Source organism: Trachemys scripta, chromosome 12 (assembly GCF_013100865.1).
Source record: "Trachemys scripta elegans isolate TJP31775 chromosome 12, CAS_Tse_1.0, whole genome shotgun sequence".
Taxonomy (NCBI): domain Eukaryota; kingdom Metazoa; phylum Chordata; order Testudines; family Emydidae; genus Trachemys; species Trachemys scripta.
In genome coordinates, this window is record NC_048309.1 from 1,842,069 (window position 1) to 1,865,214 (window position 23,146).

Consider the following 23,146-nt stretch of genomic DNA (forward strand, 5'->3'; position numbering starts at 1 on the left):
AAGGTTAGCAGTGCTCCGGTAGGCCCTGGGGCTTCCCACCCCAGCTGGTTCTCACCCCACCCCACTCGGCAGCTGCTCTCAAAGCCTCGCAGGCCGCAGTAGCCAGAGTCACTACACACTAACAGTGACCTGACCCAGCCTTCTCCCCCGGCCCCCCGCACCCACCCTCACTAGTGACTTACCCTGCAAGTCTGGCAAAGGCCCCCCTCAAACAGCGGGTGGAATGTGGCTGGGTTTTTTCTCCCGCACGATAAACAACTGTCTGTTTAATACAATGAACACACCCTTTAAAAACAGTGTTATTGATCCCAGGAGCACCTAGAGGCCGGATGCCACAGTGCCAGGCGCTGCACAGACGCACAGTGAGAGACAGCTCTCGCCCCGAAGAGCTCAATCTACGCAGACGAGAGACACAGGAGGGCAGAAAAGAAGGATGATTATTCCCTGTGTTAACACCGGGGAGCCGCAGCGCCGAGAGACAATGAGCCCCAATTCAGGTGCTCAGCACCCACAACGGGAGCCAGATTTCCCAGGCGGCTCAGCTCCCAGGTAGCTTGCTGTAATCGGTGAAAAGGGACCCCGGAGAATCGAGTGGCAGGCAGCAGCCTCTTTGCCAGTCACTGCCCCCTCCGTGGCTCACACCGGAGCACCCACCAGAAGTCCACAGGGCCCTCCCTGCTAGTCTGCAGAATGAAGCATTTTAAGAGCCAACCACCACCTCTGTGACGTAGCTATGACCATTATTAGTACTTTGCAAAGAGGCACAGCGAGTGAAAGTCAGTTCATTGTCTGTGGCAGAGCAGACTAGAACCCGGCCGTCCTTAAACCCCTACCCATTCCCGCTTGGGCCTTATCTCGCTATGCTCCAGTGCCTTCCGGAGTTTCAGTTCTGCCTAGTTTGTAAGGAAACACTGTCCATAAAGAGAGGCTACTTCTCCCCTTTCCTGCGTCCCACTTAATACTGGACTAATTCTATTTCCCCCACCCCACCCCACCCCCGCCTCATTTTCTCCATTTTCCATAGATCGTTATACGGCCCTTTGCCCCATATAATTTTTTACAGCATGTTTAGATCTAGCGGAATTTCAAGAACAAACCAATTTCTGACCAACTTGAGTTTAACCTTTAGCCGGTAGACTAATCTCTTTGACTGAAATTTACCCCTGTACATATAGAGGGCCAGTGAAAGGTCTATGTACCAGGTAGACTCTCCTGAGAGGAGTCAGGACCCAATCCTGCAGGGATATACACACATGCTTCACTTTATACATTGAGAGCAGCCTCAGCGAACTCCAAGGCACTGTCCCAGCAGCTCAAGTTAAACACCTGGGTAACTGTTCGCAGGGTGACTGGCCCTCCTGCATTTCACCCTGTGGGAAGGACGGTCACCTCTCCAGCAACCTGGAGAGCTTCCAGTAATTCCACACAGTGCAATTAAACGGGGGAGACCAATTATCTCTCATCTGAGGCCATATCCAAGCACCTGACTTAGCCACTGACTTTTGAGTGAGAGAAGAAAGGAAAGTAATTACCTTCAAGGCTCCTGTTGTTGTTTGTGACTTCGGAAACCATTTGCTCTTTACAAATAAAAAACAAAAAGAAAACGTGCTCAGTCCTTAAACGATTTTATGTAGCAAACTTTACATGTAGCCTATTTAATAGCACTCAAGTTCCTTAATTTAAACCACTATAGCAATACTGAATATTCACCCGAAGGCATATATATATATATTCACATATTATGTACTTATCTTATACAGACTGTGTCCCCTTTTAGGAGCTTTACTCCTGGGGTTCACTGCTCTGAAACAGTCCCAAATGAACCCAGGGGACAATACAGTTACATACATTTTGGCAGAAAACGTTCTGTATCCGTATATTAGCAGGCAGCATGAGGATGTGCGTGTATGGCCGTGCCTAGATTAGGCTGTCATGCTAACCGTGTTTGTGTGCAGATTAGGGTACGTGCAGGCGAGGGCTATGTGTAGCGGGGGCGGGTACACATTATGTGGGTATGCAGTGTGCAGAGGTGTGGATACTGACCCAGCTAGGCAAATACTCCAGCTCCCACATTTCTGGTGCTACACCAAAAATGTCATTTGTTCCGTGCTGCCTGGGAGGGAGTCACAGCCTGTCACACGTCACCTGCCCAGAGGAGTGTCTCTTTGGTGCTTTCTATGACTAAGTTTTTGCTGAACTGTGACATCCCCCTTGGTGCCACCCCCCCCCCCTCTCCTGAGTTACCTCTGCTCTGGTCCTCCTCCACCCGCTCCTTGCTGTTGTTGCAGAAGTTAGTCTTTAGTCGCTTGGCCGGGGGGCAGTGTTCAGGGGCACAGACCTCTTCAATGCCATTCTTGAGGAGAGCCACTCCGTTCTCTGTGAAAGGAGACCAGCCTCAGCCTTCCCAGACTCTGTCTGGTCCTGACCCACTACCCTGGTTCTTTAGTCTTGAGAGTCTCCAAGAAAGGTGTTGAGTTTCTCTCTCTCCTTTCTTTCTCCCTCATCCTCACCAAGAATAAGTGCCCTCCTCCCCTGGCCAGATTTATCCTGGTCTAGTGAGAGGACCATGACAAGCAAAGGCCAGAGCACTCCCGAACTAGAATCAGGTTACACGTTCTTCCAGTGGGAAGCCTCTTCCGCTAACACATGCTCGACCCGATGCCATGTTCCCCTCAGCGTCTGGCAACGCAGCACCCACACCCCGTCCCTCCGGCACGGATATAGTCTGAGCTTCTGCTGAGACCATCAACATTCCCGCTGTGTGCCAGGAGAGTTAATCCTGATGCCAGACCGGGGCGAGGGCTGCATGTGCTGTGCTGGAGATGATTGGGAGATTGGGGAGGGTGGCTGGGAGATTTCTTTGCACCTGTTCACCCCCTCTCCCTCACACACTAAGCCCTCCCGGCCAGACATGACTCTGGGAGAGGCATCTCAAGGGCCACTCTTACTTTTTGCCTTTGCTGGGCATCAAAATATTTCCCTGTGTCCCCCGAGCCCCTTGTGTGGCACCCAGCCCAAGCCCTGCCTGATGGGTGAACACAGCCAAACAATAGTTTAGTTCCTGGAGCAATATTTTTATGCCAACTGAAAGGTGCTTCGTGTCTTTCCTCTGGCCTTTTGCTAAGGTGGGCGTCTTTGTCTAATGGCACCCACTGTGCTACTACCCAGCCAGGGCCAAACGCATCCCTGGGACAACACCACTGCAACCACTAGAGTTACACTAGAGATAGCTCTGGCCCCCGGTGTGCAGAGGGGAGCCTGAGCAGCAGATGACGATGCAGACAGGCGGGAAGAGGTTGGCCAAGGGGTCAGTAGCAGCTAACCAAATTCAAATCCAGAGCCCGGAAATAAAGGCAAGTGGCCAGGTGCGTTGGCAAGTCTTGACCAGGCCAGCTCTGCTGTCTGGCTCACAAAAGCAGCAAACCTGGAGTTTTCGGCGGTTTCAGTCCCTTGCATCCCATGGGCTTGAAGCCACTCAACGCCCAGTCAATCATGGGCTTTAGCTGTTCTTCCAGAGACTCCCCAGGGGTGCCTGGGAACGTCTTCCCTGCCCGGCTCCTTGCAACCTGCCGGAGAGAGGGGAGAAGTTACCACGTTCTACGCAGCCGGATGACAAGTCAAAGCGTCTCACAATGGCATCCCAATGATGGTCTCACTTGGAAACAACCACTCGAGGAGAGAGGGCCAGGGTCATGGGGGCTCTCGCTCATCTAGTCTGGCTGAAACGCGGAACCCAGGCGACACGGCTGGCCTGACTTTTCTTGCTTGGATGCAGCCTCCTGTGCCAGCCCTCCCCCCAAACATACATGCACACTGGCTCATTCATACCAGCACCTGTAGCAACAGCTGCTCCCCGAGGTGGGGGGTGGACAGGCCTTTCCTTGAGGGCAGTGCTGCCACAAATTCCAGCAGTGGGTGTGCCAGCTCCGGGGGGCTCTCTTGGGGCTTTTCCTCCCAGTCAGCTGGGAAGAGCCTGCAACCAGCCACGTCTGCGAGCCCCAAACCAGGCAGGAGCAGGAGCAGAAGGAATCAGCCCACAGCCACTGGCCCAAATTCCAAAGGCAGTGGAGTCCCTGCAGGTTTGCAGTGAGTAACCAGGAGTGGAATGTGTCCCACTGTGCGTACCAGATATTAGCTTCACGAGGCATTTAGCCCCCGTGCCAATAACAAGGCCTGCGGCTCATCAATCATCAGCCTGGAGCAACTGCTCCCAGGATAACATCCCCGAGCGACTGGGGAGCTGCGGCAGGAGAAGCAAAGATCCTGACACCGAGCCAGACTCGGCAAGACCAGCATGACTCTGGAGGAGCGTAAACGTGAGCAGGGTCCGGCCCCAAGTCTGCACCTCGGCACGGTGCCAGGAGAGCAGCGAGAGCATCACTGAGCCCACCCCGAACAGCTGGGAAGAATCACTGACACTTTGCAGCGTTAGCCCCTTTCGTCCCCGGATCTCAAACCTCCCCTCACCCCCCTCCCCTCCACACACACACACCCCTACACACACACACACACACACACACACCCCTTAACTAATGCCTCGATGCGGGGAAGTCTCCTAACCTCCCCATGCGCAGCGGGAAAGGGACTTGCCCAAGCTTACGCAGCGAGAGAGTGACAGAGCAGGGAATGGAAGCCAGGAGTCCTGACTCCGTCACCGGCTCTACCCAGAGGAGGGCGGCAGGGCTGTTTTCAGGGGTGAAGGAGCCTAGTTTCCTGGCCCAGGCACTTTGGCCTCCTTAGTTTCTTCAGTAGTAATGTTGAGCAGCCCAGCTACAGCACCTGCCTCAGTCAGTCACTCTGGGCAACACGAAGCGTCTGCCTCCCGTGGCAGGTCACGAATTACAGTCTCGGTGTGGGTGGGATATGGCAGGTTCTGACTTCCCTTCCTACGTCCCCAGTGCTCCCCACGCAGGCCGGAGCCCTGAGAAATGCTCGGCCACCCTGCGTTGCCAAGAGATTCCCACTGAGCGAGCAATCTTGCAACCAAACCCAACCCTGCTCTCCAGTTACCTCCAGAGCATGGTGCACGGCTCGTCGATAGGAGACCAGCTTATTAAACGTAGAGTGGTTGAAATGCTGCCTAAAAGCCATCAGACCCACCAGCTTGTCTGCTGAAACCTAGTAAGAGAATGATCCATACTTAATAACAGATATTATTATTAATAAAATACAAATAATAATAAGTACCAGGCACTTATCTAGCTCCTTCCATGTAAGGACCTCAAAGAACTTTATAAACATTAAGTCTTGCAACATCCCCATGAAACCGAGTTGCATTATCTCCCCCCACCCACAAGGAAAATAAGAGACTCGCTCAAGGCTAAACAGCGAATTAATGGCAGAGCCAGGAATAGAGCACAGGTGTTTTGGCTCCAGTCCCTGGCCTTAGGAAGACTAAGCACATCTATATTTACAATACTTAGTCCTGCAGAGAAGAAGGAACCTGTAACGAACAGAAAGGCAATTAGCAGCGTTTGCAAAGGGTGCTTGAATAGCCAGGCACGGAGTCAGCTTGTTTACTCTCAAAACATCCGGTCACACAAGGTGCCTACGTGACACGGTTTGTTTCCCCCAAGAAAGCTCTGCTCAGATCCAGCTCCCAGTGATCTCACCCCCCACGCACTGTCCCTGGGGAGTGGGAGGCAGGGCTCACATTGCTCTCCAGTGACACCAACATGCACAGAATTGTTAATGGGCATCTGGAGGGAGACTCGTTCAGCCTCTCTCCGCTGGAAGGGGGGTCTGTGCAAAGGGGAGAAGTGGGTGAATGTAAAGAACATAGGAATAAATGGCTGATGCTTGTGGCGCCAAGGTGCTCTCAGAGGATCTCGCCAGGCTAAAAGGAGCCTGAAGCCCACATTTTCAACCAGCCTCCATAGCATCACCCACAACATTCACGGGGGCATCCACTGCGCCCGTGCAGAATGGGCGACTTCCCACGCGAATGCCCATCTGCACGTTCCCCTGCCCATTCTGCATGGGTTGGAGGTGAGAGAGCTGCCCCTGTGCATTTTCAGGTGTGGCGAAGCAGGACCAGCCCCTGTGGCAGAGTGTTTTTCATAGACCCATTTTTTATCTGAATAACCTGAGAAATTTGACCCTAAAATCTAGCCCCTCATTCACAAGCTGTCCCTCCCGTTGTAGGCTTGCTCCGGTCACTACCGGCGCTGCTGCTGCAGATGGGATTATTTCCTCTTTTTGTTCATTATCAGACTCTTTGTTTTTGAAAACGAAACCATGCGAAGAAATCCAATCCAGGCTTTGCAAACAGGGGCAAGGCAACAAGATCTGGGAGGGGATCACAACAACGAGACTTGGGCACCCTCTACTGGCCATCTGGCTGCCTCGGCAGCAGCACAGGAGAAATGCCGCACAGGACACAGCAACCCGAGTTTCAAAGCAATCTGCAAGACAAGAGCACCCAGCCTGACCTCGACTGCTAGAGGGGGCAGTGAGCATCCGGAGCCCCTGTGCTTTCAACGTACCTCGGAGAACTTCCCGTCTCCAAACCATTGCACCCAGCGCATTCCGGAGATTGCCTGACGTTTGGACGTGACTCTGTAGGAGACGATGATTGCAGGCCACCAGGAGAAGCCCTTGATCTTCCCCCACACGAGCTCCCCAATTCCAAAATCTTTCCCATCCTGAAAAAGACCAGGGCAATGCTAATCAGCAGCAGAAAACACCAGCCACACGTTGCACGAGGAGCCCACAGAAAAGCCAATAACAAGCGCCCTCAAGTGATCGTGAAATTGCCCAGCTGCAATGTGTACACAAAGCATTCGGTTTGCACCTCTCTCACCTTTACACGATTCACGTGAGTCCAGCTACTCACGTGTGTAAGCATTTACAGGACTGGGCCCTGAAAGCTAGCTCCTACTCCCTCCCACATGAATGACAAAGCTGCCCTTGACGTCAGTGAGACCAGGTTCAGGCCCTAAGTCACCAGGGAACAGGGAATTTTGGTTCCAAGCAACTGTCTGTAGAAAGTATTGTAAGATTTTCAGAAGAATGAGGGAAAGCTTTTTCTGTTGGCAACTTCACATCCAGCTAGGCCTCCTGGGCACTAACATACAGTGCATGCCTACTCCTGCACTCACCCAACCAGCATGCCCCCTCCTGCTTGTGTCCTGGCTTGCACTATGCAAAAAAACCACCTCAGAGCAGCCTTTTCTCTGCATTCAAACAAGCCAGTCTCAGGAGCGCCTGGTTTCACTGATGCAGAGACATACAAGTTTACCACCTTCACACTGTTGGCCACATCCTCAGCTGGTGGAAATTGGCGAGGTGAGTGAGCTCCACCCAGTTCACCAGCAGAAGCCTTTTTTCCCCCCCCCAGATTCCCTCAGAGGTATGAATTATGCTGTGTTATTTGGCATGCAGCAATTCTCCAAAAAGGGCTACATTTTCGGAGTTCAATGTATCTGCCCTAGTCATCCACATCATATATAAATTGAAAGCTTATTTTATGTACGTTTAGGTGAGATATAATATGGACCTCTCGAGTGGTGCCGTAAGTTTGTAGGCAAGGTGAAACACTGGTACCCAAAATGGGGCAGTGACATTTTTTGCATAGTTCCAGGAACACGGCAACATGAGGATGATGACAGCTTTTACTGTTTATGTTAATTTCAGCACCTTAGTGTGGTATTTCATGGCCAAAGCTACCAAACAAACAACAATATAGTAAAAGATTTGTATTGGTTTTGCATGGGCAAGTTTTTTTTCCCCCCTCAGAAATGATGCTGATTAGCATGTGGCAAAAATGGCAAATATCAACATTTTGCAATATACTCACATGAACTGTTTTTACATTACGTATTCTTAGTTTGCCAAAGTATTTCACAAGTGATTAGAATAGGTTTTTTTTATATTTTCAAATGAAATTTGCTAACCAGATCAGTCTCACACTGCAGGTTGTGCACCAGTAGCAGCAGATTGCATCCCCATAGTTTGTACTGCACTGTGGGTAGATACAGATGTATGTGAATTCCTGATGTAAATGTTTCTCCATTTGTGAGCTTTTGTACATACATCACACCTCGTCTGCCTGGTAGAAGGTTTTAATGTGGAATTGCCTGTGCATGCTGTACTGGCCTAGGAAATTTCTAGAAACTCGCTTTTTAATTCAGTGGCACTTACGCACAGGTCAGCGTTCGAGATGACAAGCCACAGTTTCATACTGGGCTTCAAAGTGTTCGCTAAACAAAATGGCAATTTGGATACTAACATATAGATCTAATTTAGTACAAGTCAGTGTACTTGGACAAAATGAAAAATGGTGGTGGGAATGCTCACAATATACACTGGGAATTTTACCTTTGTGGGGAGTTGCAGTATATGAAGATATGGAGGATACAAGCCCCTCAACGCTTACATCAAAGAGAAAAAAACTCAACCCATTTTTCAAAGTTTGCGGGATTTGTCAAGAAAATCAAAAGAAAGCAAAAAACTGTCCAAAGCCACCAGTGCTGGGTAGAATTCGGCGATGGTGGCAGCAGAAGGCAGGAGAGGGGAGTTGTATCGGCAGCTACTGGGTGAGTTTTCTAGTTTAGGTGATGTGCCACCGATGCTCTATCACAAGTGTTGCTTTCAGAAGTACACAAGCAAGACAAATATGACGTATGTCAGAGTTGTGTTGAACTCAGGGAAGAAAACAGACTCTGAATCGGATCAGAGAGCATCACGTTCACCTGCTTCTATAGCCGCCAGAGCAAGCACATCCTCCAGCGATTGGTCCTGCTGCCGTGCTTGCTTGAGAAAACATACACAAGACAGACAAGACACTCCATAAAACAGAAACATTTCAGAGAGGCAGCAGTTCAAGTGGAGATGACGACATGTTGCACAGAATATCTGTGGAAGGCTGAACTGCTAAGGATACTGTTTATCCCTTGCCCTGCTCAAAACCATCTAGTAACACTACAACAATACAGCCACCTTACAACACTGCACTGTATCACCTAGTTGGAGACAATACAAAGTCTCCTGTCCCAGCCGCTACAAAGATATAAAGCCCTGCTTCCCTCGGATGTAGAAACAGCAAGCTATTCCAGTAGCAACTTACAGGCAAGATTAGAAAAACACTGGGGTGCTGTAATTTCATTCCATGCACAGCATGGACAAGGTAAGTCTACCATTGTTCTATGCAGCGCAATACCATTAGCTGATGCTGCCCAAGCTGCTAGTCATCTGAAGCAAGATATTAAGTCGCCCAAATGTTTTGTGGATGTTCTTCCAGCGAGTGAGCCTGATGAACTGCTTTCAAATGATCAAGTGGTTCCTTAGAATGCCACTTCAACCCTTCAGTCTGAAAAAGCCACAATGAAAGCCTCAGAATATTAGCCAGAGCCAGGTGATTGTAGAGGCCAGGTACTTGTGTGTCCCAACTGGTGCATGAGTTTGGTCTTTCTTTGCTAGATAAGCAGGCCTACAACTCAGCCAGCAATGGGTACCATCCTTCTGAAGACACACACAGAAAGTGCCTTAAAGATTGTGCATTCTGCAATCCAAAGTTTTCACACCACTGCACATAAGCCTTGCTGCACAGCTACCCCGTGAGTTTGGGTCTCACAGACTGCACCTTCAGAGACTCTGCATCAACTATGACAAGCTGAGGCGTGCATCACTAGTGCTGCAAAAACAGAAGTAGAAAGACTCCAGGGAAGTGTATTCATCCCAAATGGAATTGTACCACTTCATGCTGGTGGAAAACTCATCCGTGAAGGAGATGAGAATATAGACATCAACACAGAGACAGTTGACGGTGGGACAGAGTGCTGGGAACCAATGGCTGGGCTAGCACTCTGAACACTTAAACCCCCATTAATTGGGGAGAAAGGCAGGCAGGCTTGTGGAATCAGAACCAAGAAGGTTCTCTGGATGGAGAGATCTCGTCTCCTCGGTAGAGGGCTAATGAGAAACAAATATGTGGTTTGTGGATTAGTAAGGTGGTGGGACGAGCAATGTAAAGAAACTACATAGTGGTGTTTGATGACTGAAGGTCTCCAAATAGCCTGTGAAGACAGACAGAGGAGAAGACAGGAGTGAGGCCTCGCCCGGTGATGAATGGAAGATGTTATTTTCACCTAATGGCTAGAGCAGGATTTCAAGAAACAGTCTGCAGATAGTACTGAATTGTTGAGCTTCAATCTAACCATCAACTGGACCAGTCACCGGCCAAACTCCCCACCATGTGAGGACCGTTTTGAAGAGCATGTCAAAAGACCAGCTTGGCAAACAAAGCTTTGGATGTCCTCGCCCACAGGTAAACCAGATACTGAATCACCATTGCAAAAAGGATGGAAAAACATGGATGATGAATTACTTCCTGTTTTCTTCAAGGACCCATTGGCATCGGAGCATCTACAAGCCTTCATTTGTGCCTGTACCAATAGGGGTGGCTGCACAATCAGCTGTGTCTGCAGTCAGACCAATCTTCCCTGTCCAGAACTGGGTACGTGCCCAGGCAACGAAGACTGTAGTAGCCACACGCTCTGAACATCACGATAATGATGTTGATGAGAAATGTCACCAGCGTGAAGGATACCTGTAGACGTTTTTATTAGATTCTGTTTTACCCTTTAGATTGTTGTTGTGATGCGTTGAGGTCACAACCAAATGCAATTTGACATCTTGAACTAATACTGAGTCATTAAAGTAACAGAAGTGAAGGCAAATATTGCAAAGTGGTCACTTTAACGTGTGGATGGGGTCCTTGGTTATTCTTTCTACGGTAGCAGCATCACCCGACAGCACCGCATCACGCCTCACCTGGAAGTAGTCATAATAAGCTTTCCAATGATGTGCACGTACAAAGAGATGATACATTAAAGCAACCAGACAGGGGTATCTGCCATTGCCGATATTCTTGCCTGGAAGGTCTTGGCCCCAGCTCTTCAGCACCTCGCTGGCTGCGAAGCTCAGAAGCGCCACCTGCTGGGGAGCAGAGACTTCATGCCCCCTCTGCACATTCAGGAGTCAGGAGCTGATCCAACAGAGGGGGGCTTTGATCAGCCACATCTAGGGAGCTCTACTGTGCCCTAGCCACAACTGCACCCCTCTCTCAACACACTTTCTCCTGCCCCCCACATGTCCAGGGGAGAGTGGGGCAGGAAAGGACTCTGCTACGCCAGCCCTGCAGGGAAGCCCTGGCACTGGGATTGTTCCATGGGTGCCCGTTAAGCTGGCTTTGCATCCCCTTAAAGGGACGCATCGGAGCTGGCATCTCAGCCATTGACGGCCCTGCAGTTGATCAGACACATATTTCTAAATCACACCTGCCTCTGCTGGTCTGAGAGCCGGCTCGCTGCCTAGCTGCCCTGTTATTCTAGTTCTTTTTCATTGCATGTGAGGAAAGTGTAAAAGACGGATTTCTATGGCACCCTTTGTCAGCTTTTCCACATGCGTTTGGCTGTGGGGTGTAGCGTGAAAGCACAGTCGTCCCCCCCGAGCATTACACAAGTTACCAGCAGATCAGAGTTGACTGAGGTGTGCTCAATGTCACGGAGCTTGTTAGGGGTGATCGTTACCTGGCTCTGATTTCTTTCCAGTTGCTATTGGTTGTTACACACTGTTCTTTGCATGCCAGTGGTTCAGCCCCCACTGGATTGTATGGACTGTCACAATTTGTGGTGTCGCTTCCATGGAGCTGGAATTTGGAATCCGTGAACCCAATTCACACTTGCGGGACAGCGCGACTTTGGGGTATACGTGCCTCTGAGAGCCTGATCCTGCAAGGTGCATCCTTAGCCCTTACTGCAGACAACAAGGGGCCCTGCATCCTACATGCATGGACTGGCTCTGAGAAAAGAGCCAGTGAGCAGGCTCCATCCCTCCCTCTCAGCTCCGTGTCATAATTACTGGCTAGTTATTAGGCAGTATAGTCCACCGTCCACTGCATCGCTCGCCTCGGTCAGGACGCAGGGCGTGCCACGGGGGGACACCACACAGCACAGTCTCTTAGTCAGTCAGGGCGCTAGAGGGAACCACCAGATCTGCCCCCATCCAGAAGCACACAAAAGAATCCCTTTCCTACCCTTTAAAGTGAGTCCGGTCTTCTCGAACACAGGAGGCACTACAGGGAGGGAGAGTGATCCCTGGCCAACAGGCCCTCCCGCCCCATTCCTCACCGTGGGCAAGAGAAAGGAAAAGGTCTGAGGGGAAAAAAGGAGAAGAAACTAAGGGGAAGGGCAACCAAGAATAACGCTGACGGGGGCCCCAAATCCTGGTCCTGCACGGAAGACAAAGCAAACAAGCCAAATCCAAACTAACGCCCATTCCTTCAATAATCATCATCACATGTGCAGATCCTCAGGCTAAGCTTTGGTGTGCATTAGATGCCTAATTATGTAGCAAAATGCAATTGCACAATTCCAGCGAGCCTCTGACCGTGCCCTGGCACTGGGACGCTGTCACAGAGCCACCGGGCAATGCTTTGGAACTACTCCCCATGAAGGGAGGCTCTGGGGGAGCCTCCTCTCTCTGAGCAGCTTACACAGCTTCGACCTCCCTGGGTCTGACCTCAGAGCATTCAGCATCCCCTTCTCACACCGTGCGCTTCCCACAGCAAGTCCGCCCGCGTAGGGCTCCTGGGGAAGCCAGAGGGCCCTGCCCACAACTCCGCAGTCAGACGTGACTCTCAGCCAGCCAGTAAAAAGAAGGTTTATTATTCGACAGGAACACGGCATAGGACAGAACTTGTTAGCACAGAAATCAGTGACTTTCAGCCAAGTCCATCTTGCGGAGTCAGCTCTTCCAGTCCCCAAAAGCAGACTGCCAGCTTCCAGCGACCCAACCTCCATTGCTCCTCCTTGTCTCCCTTCCCAGGCAAAAAGTCACCTGGTCGTCACCTGGTCGCATCCTCCTCCTGGGTCTCAGGTTACGGGCCATAACCTACGTGCAGGCAGCTGGAGCAGCCTCACCTGCCCCAGAGGTCTCAGCCAAAGTCACACACCCCTATTCCCCCCACCGAGGTATTGATGCAGCACACAGGGAAACTGAGGCACACACAGTATTCATGCAAAACAGTAAGACTCACGTAGGCTCACATACAACATAAGGGAAAATCCCCACTTGGTCACAGACGCCCTCACCCAAGGGAACAACCAATTCGTCCTCTTTGGCACCTCCTGCTGGAAACATCAGCGTGTGCAACAGCAGGCTCTGCCCGGGGCACAGCTCTCAGCCTGGCCCAAGGCACACCGGGGACTCTTTCGGAACATCTAATCCTCCGCACCACCCCTGCCCTCCGGGCTTCCGCTGGGGGAGAGCAGCTGTACCGCGCAGCACGGGCTCCACAGAACGGGGAACCAGAGCATCCCCTGGGCATCCCGGCTCGGTTCCCTCCCTGGCCAGCGCCGCACACAGGGCTGACTCATCCCACCAAGCACCTAAACAGAGCCCTGTGTCTCCTGCCCGCCTGGCTGCAAGAGGAAGCTTGAGCAGTGACATGTGCAAGGGCAGAGGAGTAAAAGACAAACAGCAGGCAGAGGGGTTGCCATGAAACTCCAAGTCGCGTGCCGGGTGAGTGCGAGACTGCAAAACCCAGGAGACGCCTGCCCCATCCGGGAAATCTGTCCTAGCTCTGGGTACTGTCTTGCTGTCCCGAGATCTCAGTGAGGACACGATACTGTTCCTGGGTGCAGAGACAATGATTTGCCTGGAACAGCCACAGCTCAGGGATCACTGGGCTCCCCTACCTGGTATTCCACCACTTCCCCCGCAACTCTGCTCTCCTGCTCCCCAGCGACGAGCTCGGGGGATCCGTTCTGGACCTCCTGGGTGCTGCTGGCAGATGTGGTGCTGCTGCTCTGGGAGGAATCCTTGGAATCCTCCTCAGTGAGGTCAATCATGGCCACCTGGACAGACATAGCCGTCCTCCTCTTGGAGCACTGGGGAGAAGGAATAGGGCATGAGTAGCCAGCAGAGGGAGGCAGGGAGGGAAACAGGGGCGAGGAGGAGAGAGAGAACAAAAGCCTGAAGGGCCAGGAAGGCAGCACAGACTCATCCTGCATCACATCGTCCCTGCAAACTGCATCCCCCAAACCACCCTAAAATACCACGTTTCCAGGCTGAGACTCAGAGAGCCAGACTCAGAGTCCTGGAGAAGCGCAAGGAGAAAGCTCTGCTCTTGAAGCCACACTACATACCACGTGGGCTTCAGTTCTGCCCTTGCCAATTCAAGCTCTCCCTGTATGTGGTCCCCTGCCCCACGCAGAGCCCTACCCGAACGGGAGCCAGGGACTCCTTGTCACTCTCCAGGTCATTCTCTTCTTTAAGTCCTGCCTGGAATATCCTGCGAGCTGGAGGCTTCTGCCTCAGACTGCTCTCCCAGCCGGCAGCACCGCGCGTTCGCACCTGGAACCCAGAGAGAACAGGCCTTGGTTACACCCTTCATGCTCTTTTCCCAGCATAGAGTCAACACAGAGAATACGTTTAATCTGCACCGATGCTTTCCCACAATGCACGGCAAGGGCCATGCTGTGATCACGGGCCAGTTTCATTCTACCTGTAGGGCCCACAGCAATCGGAGATTGAATTGTGAGGGACAGCAGCACAGGCTACACAAGGTGTCTGGTCCAGTGGGCACGGCATTAGCTTGCAGGCAGGAGACCTAGGTTCTCGTCCTAGCTCTAGCACAAACCTGCTGGGTGATGCTGGGTGAATCCCGGCATCTCTCTGGGCCTGTTTTACCTCAACAAGGCCAGACACTACCGCTCACTGCGGGACTGTGCAGTGCAAAATGGGGCCCCGATCTGGACTAGAGCCAGCAGGTGCTACAATAACAATGTGTATTGTCATGTGGTATCTCAGCATCTCATTGCACGGGCCTGGTGCCTCTAAACTACTTGATATCCTGCCCACGAGAAACCCAATATTCTGTCCTTGGGGCAGTTACCGTCCCCCATGAGAGCCCAGCCCAGATCCTAGAAAGGATCCGTATTTAGAGGGACAACTTTTGTTTTCGGTCACTGTGTTTCACTGACTGTGTCTCCTCCTAAAACCACCACTTCTTGGCAGAGAGGTAACTAAAAACATGTTTAAAAGGCAACAAAAAGGACCGGAGATTTGGCAGCTAGTCTGAATCCTATGGACTCTGGAGCACAGCATCTGCAGCTGGACTGTACTTGGGGGAGAAGGGTCTCTCTCTGCAGTCCCTTCCTAGGGCCCCAGCCCTCATGTGCGCGCGCACACACACACACACACACTCTGCAGAGGCTCCCTCCCATGGCAGCTTTTCCCCTGTGGTTTGTTGATCTCATGTTCAATGAAACATTCTAAAGCAGGCGGGTTTCCTGCATCTGGGGTAACAGAATTTTAAAATAAAACAAGTCTTCAAAGCGGCCTAGGGGTGAACAGGCCCTTCAAGCCAACAGAATTTTAACCCCTGGGTTTATTTTAGGGCTTCTGCTGTTGGAAGGTCTGTACTCACAGGCAGATCTCTAGCTTTGGGGTTTCAAAGTCAACACAATAAAGTTACATTGGAGGCCAGAAAGGCCTCTGAATTCATCATTTTACACATAGAAGTGAAAGGCAAAGTTGCAACAAGGTCCCAGCTCATGTCTGGGGCAGGCAAAGGTTTGCGAGCTGGTTCCAGTTCCTTCTTTCTGGTCTTCTACTCTCAGCAAGGCTTTGACCTTCTCTATAGCACCTTCCACACAAGGGTCTCAAAACAGGTGACAAGCATCAGAGAAAGAGTCCTCCCAGCTCCCGTGCAAGGCAGGTACTTCCCCCACATTTTAAAGACAGGAAATCTAAGGCGGAGAGAGGGGAAGGGACTTGCTCAAGGTCTCACCATCCATGGCGGAGCTGAGATTAGAGCTCCGATCTCACGCTTGGATCACAAGACCATGCACCCTTGTAAAGGAATGTAAGGCTTGCCTCTCCTATACCACACTCAAATCCCCCAGGCGCTCTGCGGGGCAAGAGGGGAGGGAATTAGTGACTGTCTCCTTGTTGACACGCTCTTTGTTCTGTAAACAGGAGATTAGGTTATAGCTGTAACCTATAGCTATAACTGAACGCTGTTTGGCTTTTGGGTTTTCTTTTTGATTAAACTGCCCCTTGGAATTTCTCTGGCTCGAGAAAGAAGCTAGACAGTTTGGCTCCCACTCGGCCGACAGAGAGTACAAGGGCCAGACTGGATCAAATGCACGGTCCATATCGACTATACCTAGGAAGCTGCCAGTCTTGTCACAGGGCCAGTTCCCACAGCACTTCCTCAGGCCACGGAAGTAAAGAACAAATGAGGAGCACAGATTTGGCCCACAGTTATTAGCAGCACTTCACAAACGAGCTGTGCGCCTGTTTAACCAAATGGGCTATTAAACTACCATGCAGACTCGTGCCGTGTTTCTCAAATGCGGCCACCAGCAATTTTTTTGCTGCCAAAAAGCCTCCAAAGGCTGGGCGGAGATTGGGGGAAAGGGGCAAAGCAGCACGCGGCTGTTACTCCTGAATAGCTGTTACCAAGGGCAGCGAGATGCACTGCCTGGGTGCTTGCCCTGGGGCCACCCCCGGGAACGGCGCCCGGCACCGTGCAGCCGCCTCGGGGGCTCCAGGCAGAGCCTCTGGAGATATGGGGCTGGTGCACTGGGTGCCAGAGGCAGCTCTTGTCAATGGAGGTGGCTGCAGCGTTCGGTTGCCAGGGCACTCCCCGGGCAGCTCTCCCTCTCCCGCCTGGCTGGGGCATGGGGAGCCAGGGACTTCACAAGCAGCCGGTGAGTTCCCAGCCCACCTTCCCTGGGGCGTCTCTCGCTGCCGGGTCACAGGAGGCAGGGGACCAGCAGACGGGTTTGTCAGAGCGACAACAAGCAAGACAAAATTTGCTGTGACAATTCACAGGCTACTATACAATAGAGACCAGAGCACAATGTTCTGTGGGAGGAAACAACTGACCTCCGGAGCCTTGCTGAGCTTCATGGGCCAAGATAGGTCTTCCTTGGAGACGTCTTCCTTGCCGATCTTCTTGCTCCTAGTGGACACTATTCGTAGGTCCACAGCATCTACAGGAAACAGTCCAAAGCAATACTGCCCTCAGTCAGTTGTTCTGGAATGGGACTCAGCACGGCGTTTGATATAAATCAGCAAGTCCTGACCTCACCCACATCCTACCCTAGGGAAGAAATCTGGCCCAACTCTGAAGATTTTGACAGTCTCAGACCTCACTTCGGCAGGATTGCGAACCCCAAGCATTCAAACATTGTAAGTCAGCAGCCAACAAATCGTGAGATTGCCTTAAAAATGGTAAAGGGTTTTTATTTTTTAAATGATAAATGTAGGCCTCTAGGGTGTAATAATGGTAACAGCCACCTCAAAGATAGAGCTTTTCAGCAGCAGATCTCAAAGCACTTTACAAAAGACATCAGTATCATTCTCCCCATTTTATACACGAGGCACAGAAAGGGACTCCCCCAAGGTCATCGGCAAAGCCAGGAATGGAACCCTGGTCTCTGGAGTCCCAATTCAGTGCTCAACCCCCTAAGCCGCACTGCTACCTCCTCTTTGTATTTTCAAGTCTTTCTCCATAGCTACACAGGCTAGAAATGTACTCCTTTCTCTTTTTAATTAAAGCTGGCAGTCTGACCTAATCACACGACTCCAGGAGCTGGGGCACTGGGGAAATCTATTCACTATCATGAGACTCTTGATAGAATCGCAAGAATTGGCAACACTCCTTTTGTGCATATTTATTCGTCCTCTGTGTTGCGTGCCTGGCTCAGGGTGGCACAGTCAAATGACTCAGAGAGGCAGAGCAGAGCTTGTCACATGTTTCAGGATGGCAAAGCCTGTCACATAGCTCCGGGCAGTTTGCAATAGGAGCATGTGTTGCCATTATTAGTTATGATGTCTCTGCAACGTACTCTACGGCTCGGAAGATGCCAGTGGTTTATTATTAACTTGTGCAGCATCAGTGACATACATCTAGCGCACCCAATACCAACATGCAAATCTGCCCTATCGCTCATTGCCTACCGGGGACCCAGTCCTGCTCCCTCTCAAGTCAATGGCAAAACTGCCTTTGTCTTCAAGGAGACCAGGATCCAGCCTTACATAGATGAGAGCTTTCGGAGTAGCAGCCATGTTAGTCTGTATCAGCAAAAACAACGAGGAGTCCTTGTGGCACCTTAGAGACTTACACATTTATTTGAGCATAAGCTTTCGTGGGCTAAAACCCACTTCATCGGATGCATGCAGTGGAAAATACAGTAGGAAGATATATATACACACACACACAGAGGACATGAAACAATGGGTGTTACCATACACACTATAACGAGAGTTACCAGCAGGAGGGGGGAAAAAAACTTTTTGTAGTGGTAATCAAAATGGCCCATTTCCAGCAGTTGACAAGAAGGTATGAGGAACTGGACGGGATTGGGGGCGGGGAGGGAGAAGGAAATAAACATGGGGAAATAGTTTTACTTTGTGTAATGACCCATCCACTCCCAGTCTTTATTCAAGCCTAATTTAATGGTGTCCAGTTTGCAAATGAATTCTAATTCAGCAGTCTCTCGATGGAGTCTGTTTTTGAAGTTTTTTTGTTGTAATATTGTGACTTTTAGGTCTGTAATTGAATGATCAGGGAGATTGAAGTGTTCTCCAACTGGTTTTTGAATGTTATAATTCTTGACGTCTGATTTGTGTCCATTAATTATTTTGCGTAGAGGCTGCCCGGTTTGGCCAATGTACATGGCAGAGGGGCATTGCGGGCACATGATGGCATATATCACATTGGTAGATGTGCAGGTGAACGAGCCTCTGATAGTGTGGCTGGTGTGATTAGGTCCTAGGATGGTGTCCCTTGAAAAAATATGTGGACAGAGTTGGCAACAGGCTTTGTTGCAGGGATAGGTTCCTGGGTTAGTGTTTTTGCTGTGTGGTTGCTGGTGAGTATTTGCTTCAGGTTGAGGGGGCTGTCTGTAAGCGAGGACTGGCCTGTCTCCCAAGATCTGTGAGAGTGAGGGATCGTCCTTCCGGATAGGTTGTAGATCCTTGATGATGCGCTGGAGAGGTTTTAGTTGGGGGCTGAAGGTGACAGCTAGTGGCGTTCTGTTACTTTCTTTGTTGGGCCTGTCCTGTAGTAGGTGACTTCTGGGTACTCGGCTGGCTCTGTCAATCTGTTTCTTCACTTCAGCAGGTGGGTATTGTAGTTGTAAGAACACTTGATAGAGATCTTGTAGGTGTTTGTCTCTGTCTGAAGGGTTGGGGCAAATGCGGTTATATCTTAGAGCTTGGCTGTAGACAATGGATCATGTGGTGTGGTCTGGATGGAAGCTGGAGGCATGTAGGTAACTATAGTGGTCAGCAGGTTTCCGGTATAGGGTGGCATTTATGTGACCATCACTCATTAGCACTGTAGTGTCCAGGAAGTGGATCTCTTGTGTGGACTGGTCCAGGCTGAGATTGATGGTAGGGTGGAAATTGTTGAAATCATGATGGAATTCCTCAAGGGCTTCTTTTCCATGGGTCCGGATGATGAAGAGGTCATCAATGTAGCGCAAGTAGAGTAGAGGTGTTAGAACAATGATTTGGAAACTTTAAGCTGCACACAGGCTTCTGAGTGATCAGTTGTTAACCAGCTCCGAGAGGGGGACAGGACCGATTTCATGTGTGAAAATAGCTGCTGGATCCAAATGCTGCAAGCATTGCAAACGCAATTTTCTTCAAACAGTTAAATTTCACTGGCAGGGACGTCCAGCAGGTCAGAACAGAGGCCCCATGATCTCTTTCGGTAGCTTCAAGTGTGCTCCGCAGATCCACAAACTTTGATGTCCACAATTCTGAGCTTTTTAACTGAATGATTTGCATTTCAAAATCTTCAACACCCATCCACTGAAATACAGACAAATACATGTAGCTTTCGTTGAACTTTTCAGGTTTAATTAGAAAAGAAAGCAATGGGCAAATTGCTGGAAATCTTGAAATCTGTCAGAAAATTCTGATTCCAGTCGTTGCTTGTACTTTCCAATCTCATCGACATTGACAGTGCAACGTGTCGATAGCTCTTTTATGAGTGGGAAGTAGCAGAAAGTAGAAGTTTGAATATTCCTGGAAAAAACTGCTAGTTTCACAACAAATGCTTCACAGGCTTCATAAAGATCCAGAACTGTTTGCCCTGCACCCTGGAGAGAGAGGTTGAGTTCGTTTAGGTGAGCGGTGATATCAGTTAGAAACATGAGCTTACACAGCCATTTGTCATCATCCAGTTCGGGATAATTTTATTCTTTTTCCAACAAAAAGACCTTGATTGCATCAACACAGTTTACAAAGCGGACCAAAACCTTGCCACAACTTAGCCACCGAATGTTGCTGTGAAGTGGGATGTTGTTATAAGCACTGTCCATCTCTTCTAGCAGTGCTTGAAATTGTGAGTCAAAGCAGCTTGAGCAACAAGGAAATTCACAATTCACACCACTGTATTCATCACATTATTAAGCTCTGAATTAGAATTTTTAACACACAAGTTTTCTTGATGGATGATACAGTGAAATTTGACTGTCAGATGGCCAATTTGATCTTCATGTAACTTTACAAATCCCTTCTGTTTTCCAACCATGGCAGGAGCACCATCTGTTGTCACACAAAATATTTTACTGATGTCAACTCCTCGTTCTTCAAAATGGTTTACAAAACTTTCCAGTATATCTTTCCTCTTTGTTGTGCCATGCAGGGGTTTTAGGCAACAAAGTTCCTCTTGGATTTCATCAGAAGCACAATATCTTGCAACAACTGCCAAACGTGGAACATCGTTTATATCCACGCTCTCATCAACTGCAACACTAAACACTGCTATGTCTTTCAATGCAGTCGTCTGCTTTTCCTTAATATTTTCTGCCATTTCACTTATGCGTCTCTTAACTGTTCTGGCAGAGATGGGCAGTTCTTTTATTCTAGATATGATTGTATCTTTATTTGGCAAATCATTGAACAAAATCTCTGAACTGCTGAGAAAAATGTCTTTTATATATTCCCCATCTGTAAACGGCTTTCCATTTTTTTGCAATGCACTGTGCAATCTTGTAACTTCCTTCTGTAGCTTGATTTTTTACTTACACTTAAGCTTTTAAAAACACTGCTTTGCTTCTCATATCCTGCTACTGACTTTTTGCGCGATTCAATCTTGTCAAGAAAGATTTTCTCGTACTTCGTTTCAAAAGGTCAAACACTTGATGTGCGACACACAACACTTTCATAACAGAAAGCACAAATAGCACGCTCCTTCTTGTCAAGAAATCCAAATGCGTCTGTCCAAGCAGGCTGAAACGATCGGACATCTAGCTTCGCTTTCTTAGGAGCTGCCATTTTGTCAAATGTTCCCTTCAATTCTCAGTGGGAAAAAAAATGGCGATAGAAAGCAGGCACAAGGTCAAATGCAGCATGGTTGATATAAGCAATTTTAAGATGGGGGTGCTGAGCTGTACCCCCTCTTGCCTCGAATGCAACCCGCACTGTCCCAGGCTGGGGACAGTGGGCCACAGCGGGGAGACTGCAGAGCACTGATCCAAGGCCAGGAGCAGAGCCCAGGGTGGCCTGCTGGGATTCCAGGCTGAGCAAGGCTGGAGATCCAGACCCCAGCTGGCAGGAGGTCAGCGGCTGGAACCCCAGATCAGCAGCTGAGGTGAGTGGAGCTGACGGCTGGTAGGGCTGAGCAGGGCCGGAGGCCTGGACGCTGTCTGGCAGGGGGCCTGTGCTGGAACTCCAATTGGAAGCAAGGTGAGTGGGGCTGCGGTGGGGACCCCAGCTGACCTCTGGGGTTCTGGCCGCTGGCTCCTGCCAGCCGGGGTCTCAGCCCGCTGCCAGCCTGGGGTTCCTTCACCCAGGCCGGCAGTGGGCGCTGAGTGGGACCGGTGGCCGGACCCTGGCTGGCAGGAGCTGGCGGCCGAAACCCCAGAGCAGCAGCGGGCTGAGCCGCTCAGCCCACCGCCGCGTGCCATCAAAAATCGGCTCGCGTGCCACCTTTGGCACATGTGCCGTAGGTTGCCGACCCCTGGTGTATGGTAACACCCATTATTTCATGTTCTCTGTACATATATATCTTCCTACTGTATTTTCCACTGTATGCATCCAATAAGTGGGTTTTAGCCCATGAAAGTTTATGCTCAAATAAATTTGTTAGTCTCTAAGGTGCCACAAGTACTCCTCGTTCTTTTTATAGATGAGAGCCACATTAGAGAAGCCCAATCTATACAAGCACCCAATGCAATGATCTTCACTGCACCCAGCACCGCCTCCAAGAAGTCAGCTGTGGAAATCCAGAGCCCAGCCCATGCTGTGAGTGCAGTAAGAGGAAACTGACCTTGTGTACTGGGCCTCCCATTTGCTTCCAGAGCTGGGGGAGAAGCTTCATCTTCAGCAGGGTCACTGCAGCCTCCGTTGACAAAGACCAGCTCTGCCCTGCAGTCTGTCTCCCCATCGCCATGGCACTTGTCTCTTTTCATGATAGCCTGCGGAAATGATTTGAGGTACAACAGGAGAGAAATTTAGCCACCCACTAAAAACAGCCAAGTAGAGTCTGAGAAAGACAAACTGGGCTGCGTAACCTTCTAAATGCAGCCACAACTGAACATCCGCTTAGCGGCTTTCTTAAGGCCTGGTCCAATGCCCATGGACATTAATGGAAAGATCCCACCGACTCGAATGAATGCTGCCTCAGTGCCTTTCTGTAACCTGTCCTGCTGAGATTCACACGCGGCTCTGATTCTCCGAAGCCGTCGTTGCTCTCTACACCACTCTGGATGGGGCCTGGTGATGATCCGAACAGCACTTCGAGGCACTAGTCCGGAAGTCAGGCCAGTTTCACACAGGTGCAATGCCAGAGAAGCGACTCCCAATTTATACCGGTGTACATGAGAGGAGAATTCCCGATCTAACAAACTGGACATCCTTAATCTAGAGCGGAGTTCCTTGTTCTGGATTTCAAGCTGCTATGCCCAATCACGTTGGAGGAATGAGAGGTTTCCAAAAAGCCTACATATATTGAGGGGATATATATACACACACACACACACACACACACACACACACACAGAACATGAATAGGTGGGAGTTGTCTTGCCAACTCTGAGAGGCCAATTAAGTAAGAGAAAAAATTTTTCACTTCAAAAAAAAATTTTTCTCTTACTTAATTGGCCTCTCAGAGTTG

At 50.2% G+C, this 23,146-nt stretch overlaps 1 protein-coding gene across 1 annotated transcript in view; it reads right to left on the reverse strand.

Moving 5' to 3' along the window:
* DNMT3B (DNA methyltransferase 3 beta) overlaps positions 1-23,146 on the reverse strand; it is a 42,072-nt gene that overhangs the window by 16,527 nt on the left and 2,399 nt on the right. Inside the window, exons 2-11 of the mRNA XM_034787591.1 lie at positions 22,301-22,448; positions 16,900-17,006; positions 14,227-14,358; positions 13,701-13,892; positions 6,486-6,644; positions 5,011-5,118; positions 3,425-3,566; positions 2,245-2,376; positions 1,533-1,577; positions 172-262 (exon numbers count right to left, since the gene is read on the reverse strand). Coding sequence (XP_034643482.1) covers positions 172-262; positions 1,533-1,577; positions 2,245-2,376; positions 3,425-3,566; positions 5,011-5,118; positions 6,486-6,644; positions 13,701-13,892; positions 14,227-14,358; positions 16,900-17,006; positions 22,301-22,442 — 1,250 coding nt within the window. The 5' untranslated portion in view covers positions 22,443-22,448. The remainder of the gene's footprint in view (positions 1-171; positions 263-1,532; positions 1,578-2,244; positions 2,377-3,424; positions 3,567-5,010; positions 5,119-6,485; positions 6,645-13,700; positions 13,893-14,226; positions 14,359-16,899; positions 17,007-22,300; positions 22,449-23,146) is intronic.